General features: G+C 48.2%; 1 protein-coding gene across 1 annotated transcript in view; it reads left to right on the top strand.

Moving 5' to 3' along the window:
- The window catches only part of zfpm2a (zinc finger protein, FOG family member 2a), a 120113-nt gene extending 116204 nt beyond the window's left edge, over positions 1-3909 (top strand). The window contains exon 8 of the mRNA XM_085422588.1: positions 162-3909. Coding sequence (XP_085278714.1) covers positions 162-2701 — 2540 coding nt within the window. The 3' untranslated portion in view covers positions 2702-3909. The remainder of the gene's footprint in view (positions 1-161) is intronic.
- The last annotated feature ends 50 nt before the right edge of the window (positions 3910-3959 follow it).

Below are 3959 nucleotides of genomic sequence, written 5' to 3' on the forward strand. Positions count from 1 at the left end.
CAGCTGGTATAGTTGACAGTTTATCCTTGAGCCATAAAAAATAGAGTGGATGGGAATAAGCTTGGCATAATGCATGAGTGTTTGATGGTTTCTACAGTTAACTCTAAAGGAGAAGTGGGAGGCGAGATTCTGAGCATTTTTCCCTTTTATCTCCTTCACAGGTGTCAAAATGGAAGAGAGCCTCCCTCCTGGCACCAGCTTGAAATGCACAATCTGTAACTACACGGCAGATTCTCTTATTACATTCCAGCATCACATCATGTCTCACCTGTCACAGGCGGCCTTCAGATGCAATCACTGCCATATCAGCTTCCAGAGCCACAGGGAACTCTTACAGCATCAGGACTTACATGGGCACGGCAGCAAACTTCACAGGGAAGGTAACGGCACAGAGCACTCCCCCAGGGGGCCGGAGGAAAGCCTCCAGCAGCAGCAGCAGCAGGCCCGCACTGAGCTGGCCAACAGGAAGGACGCTCTGCTCGGAAGTCCCAAAGGGACCCTCAACAAGGAGACCAGCACAGACGGGGAAGCTGACAAGACTGAGAAGAAGCCCATGCTGTCTGTTCAGAAGGGAGAGGCCCACCCAGGCAGCAAAGCCAGTTTTTCTTACACTAGGATCAAGTCTGAGCCCTCCAGCCCCCGACTGGCCTCCTCCCCTGTGCAGCATAACATGCCTACATTTCCCATGGGCCCCTTCTTGTCTCAGTTTGCGTTCTCCCAAGACATTTCAGTAGTCCCGCAGGCTTCTGAGATTCTGGCTAAAATGTCAGAGCTAGTTCACCGGAGGCTGCGCCACGGAGGGAACAGCTACCCCCCTGTCATCTACAGTCCTCTTATGCCCAAAGGGGCCACCTGTTTTGAATGCAATATCACCTTCAGCAACCTGGACAACTATTTGGTCCACAAAAAGCACTACTGTAACAGCCGCTGGCAGCACATGGCCAAGTCCCCCGACTTCTCTGCCCTCTCGGATAAGGTCCCCGAGGCGGTCAGCCCCAACAGCGGTCACAGTTCTGTTAGCATGTTGGCCGGCTGCCACCCGTCGGAGGCTGACAGCCACCTCATGCAGTCAGCTTGCCTGAACTCCAGCGTGTTGGACATGATCAACGCTGGGGCTAAAGGCCCCGATAAGGATCTAGCAGGACAGGTGAAGAAGGTCTCCACGCCAACTGGGGCTGAGGAGAGGCTGAATGACAAGCAGATGGAGGGGAAGAGCCCCAGCACAGGTTTGGTGGAAAGTGACAACGATCCGACCAAGACGACTTGCGACGCCTGTAATATCACGTTCAGTCGTCACGAGACCTACATGGTCCACAAGCAGTACTACTGCGCCACTCGTCATGATCCCCCCATGAAACGCATGCCCACCAACAAGGTGCCCTCCATGCAGAGAACCATGAGGAGTCGTAAGCGCAGGAAGATGTATGAGATGTGTCTCCCGGATCAGGACCACCAGAGGCCCCCTATGGGTCAGCCAGGTTTCCTTGGGGTTCCTCCCATGAACCCTTGCACATCCCAGGAAGCTGTAGAGAGCCTTTCAGACCGCTTCCATCCCCGCTGTGATATGTTCCCAAGTATGGTACCTAAACACCTGGAGGCATCTCTGACTGTCACCAAACCCGTTCTGGCTCCCAAATGCAACATCGTGGAGCCACAGGAGCTGGACGCTCCCATTGACCTTAGCAAAAAATGCTCGCCGGTATCCGACAAGTCATGTAGCTCTCCCAAAAGACTTTTGGACTATCATGAATGCGCAGTGTGCAAGATAAGTTTTAACAAAGTGGAGAACTACCTGGCGCACAAACAGAACTTTTGCCCCGCAACGGCCGCCGCCACTGCCGCACAGCAGCAGCAGCCACAACAGCAACAACAGCACAATGAGAGCGGCGGCCTGGAGACGACCATGTTCCCAGATGTGAAGAGTGAAAGCAGCGGTAACCCGGATGAAGTCTACGATAAGAACCCAGGCAAATGTGAGAAGAATGGCAACGGGAAGGTGATGGTGCAGAATGGAGGCATGTTTCCTCCACACCTGGGGCCCGTGCCGGGTCTCAAGTCTTTCGCTGAACCCCAGCTCATCCCATCAAAAGAGGACAGCAAGAATATGTTTCTGCCCCACTGCCTCTACCCTGGAGCAATAAAGAAGGTCAAAGGTCCTGAGCAAATATCGCCGTATTTTGGGATAAAACCAACTGACTACGGGGGGCCAGCGGTGCAGGGAGAGACCGGTGAACAGGAGCAAAGTGTTAATGGGGGAGGAGGTGCTGGAGGAGGAGAGACGGGAACAACCAGAGAGCAGGCCACACAGCCTGCTGCTAACGGCTGCCCTCACCCTGGCAAGGAACCCCTTCCCCTCCTGCCCAAAAACCGAGGCATGGTCATTGTCAACGGGGGGCATAAGTCCGAGGAGCGTTCAGGCACAGCACCGCCGCAGCAAGAGAACCAGCCCCAGCCAGACAGCCAGCCCCCCAATCCCTCACCGACGTGGGCCACCGAAAATCAGACCGACTCCAACGAGAACATGTCGCCTTCCTCCAAGTCCCCAAATGAGGAGGCGGTGCCCACAGCCAATAAGGGCGTGAACGGCTCTGGAAGCGGCAAGTACTGCCGCCTCTGTGACATCCAGTTCAACAACCTGTCAAACTTTATTACCCATAAGAAGTTTTACTGTTCGTCACATGCTGCCGAGCATGTAAAATAAGAGAAGACACGTTCTTCATCCTCCCCCTCGCTCCTTCCCCCGACACCTTCCCCCCCTTACTGACTTTTCCTCCTTTCTTTTTTTTTGGTACACTGTTGTGTCTGGAATAGTGCATCATGCAGTGCTAACCGCTGCTTGTGGACAATCAAGAGAAGCTTCTTCTTTCATCGTTTTAAGACTTACAAATGCAAAACCATTGGTTTAAAAAAAAAAAGAAAAGAAAAGAAAAAGAAAAATGGATCAAGAATAATATTGGTGCCACTTTCACATTAATTTATTTTACAATCAGTATTAATAGGAGTAGTGGTCTTAATTTAAATTCAAAATGAAATTTATATCAGAGTTGTTTGTAATGTTATTGTATAGTCATTCTTGTGTAGCACACATATTGTTTACACTGTAATGTAGGCTCAATGAAACAATAGACAATACAAAAATGAGATGCATTTTAGACACAAAAATAGCTACTGAGGCACTTGTGTATTCTTATTTGCTGTACCAGTTTCTGTATATGGCCAAAATGTCACTTGCAGTTTGCTACTAATGACTTGTTAGCCTTAAAAAGCCGCCGTTTTGGGGGGGTGGGTGGGGGTGATCACCTGGCACAACCCTGCATCTCACATTTTGGCATATACACATGGCTTTGCATACATATGTGGCTGTTTGTCCCTGTCTCTTTTCTTCAACTCAGATGTGGATGTTTTCATGAGGATGGCAGCATTCTTGTATAGTACTCGTATTTCTGTTTGATGATACACTTTGGTCTCCCTTTTTCAAATTTTGCTCTCAATGCAATACTTTGTAAATGAGGGAACATTACTGAAAGCAGTATTACGAAATGGGGACTGTGCATATAATTATTTGTAACCCCATTGGGAATTTAAAAACAAAAAGAGAAAAAAAAAAAAAAGCAAGTTGTACAAGAATTAAGTTTATTGCTGACGAACAAGATGGGTTGGGAGGTCAGTGGGGGATACTGATGTAAAATGATCATTCCAATGTCCTGATTATGGGAGAAAATGTTTCTTAAAACGTTGTTGCTATGCATGTATATGGATGGAATTAAATTCCAGATCTGTTGGAAATTTTTATTTTGATGTGGTGTCATAATTAAACTTAAATCCTCAGGATAAACCAGTGCTTTCTGGTGTTTCTTTCACATGAATCTATACCAGAAAATAAGATCACTGCAGTGTTATACAAACAAACAAACACTTATTTATATTTATATATTTATATTTTTATATATATATATATA

Source organism: Rhamphochromis longiceps, linkage group LG11 (genome assembly GCF_057381845.1).
Source record: "Rhamphochromis longiceps isolate RC_006_pf linkage group LG11, R_longiceps_female_GT1.1, whole genome shotgun sequence".
NCBI lineage: Eukaryota > Metazoa > Chordata > Actinopteri > Cichliformes > Cichlidae > Rhamphochromis > Rhamphochromis longiceps.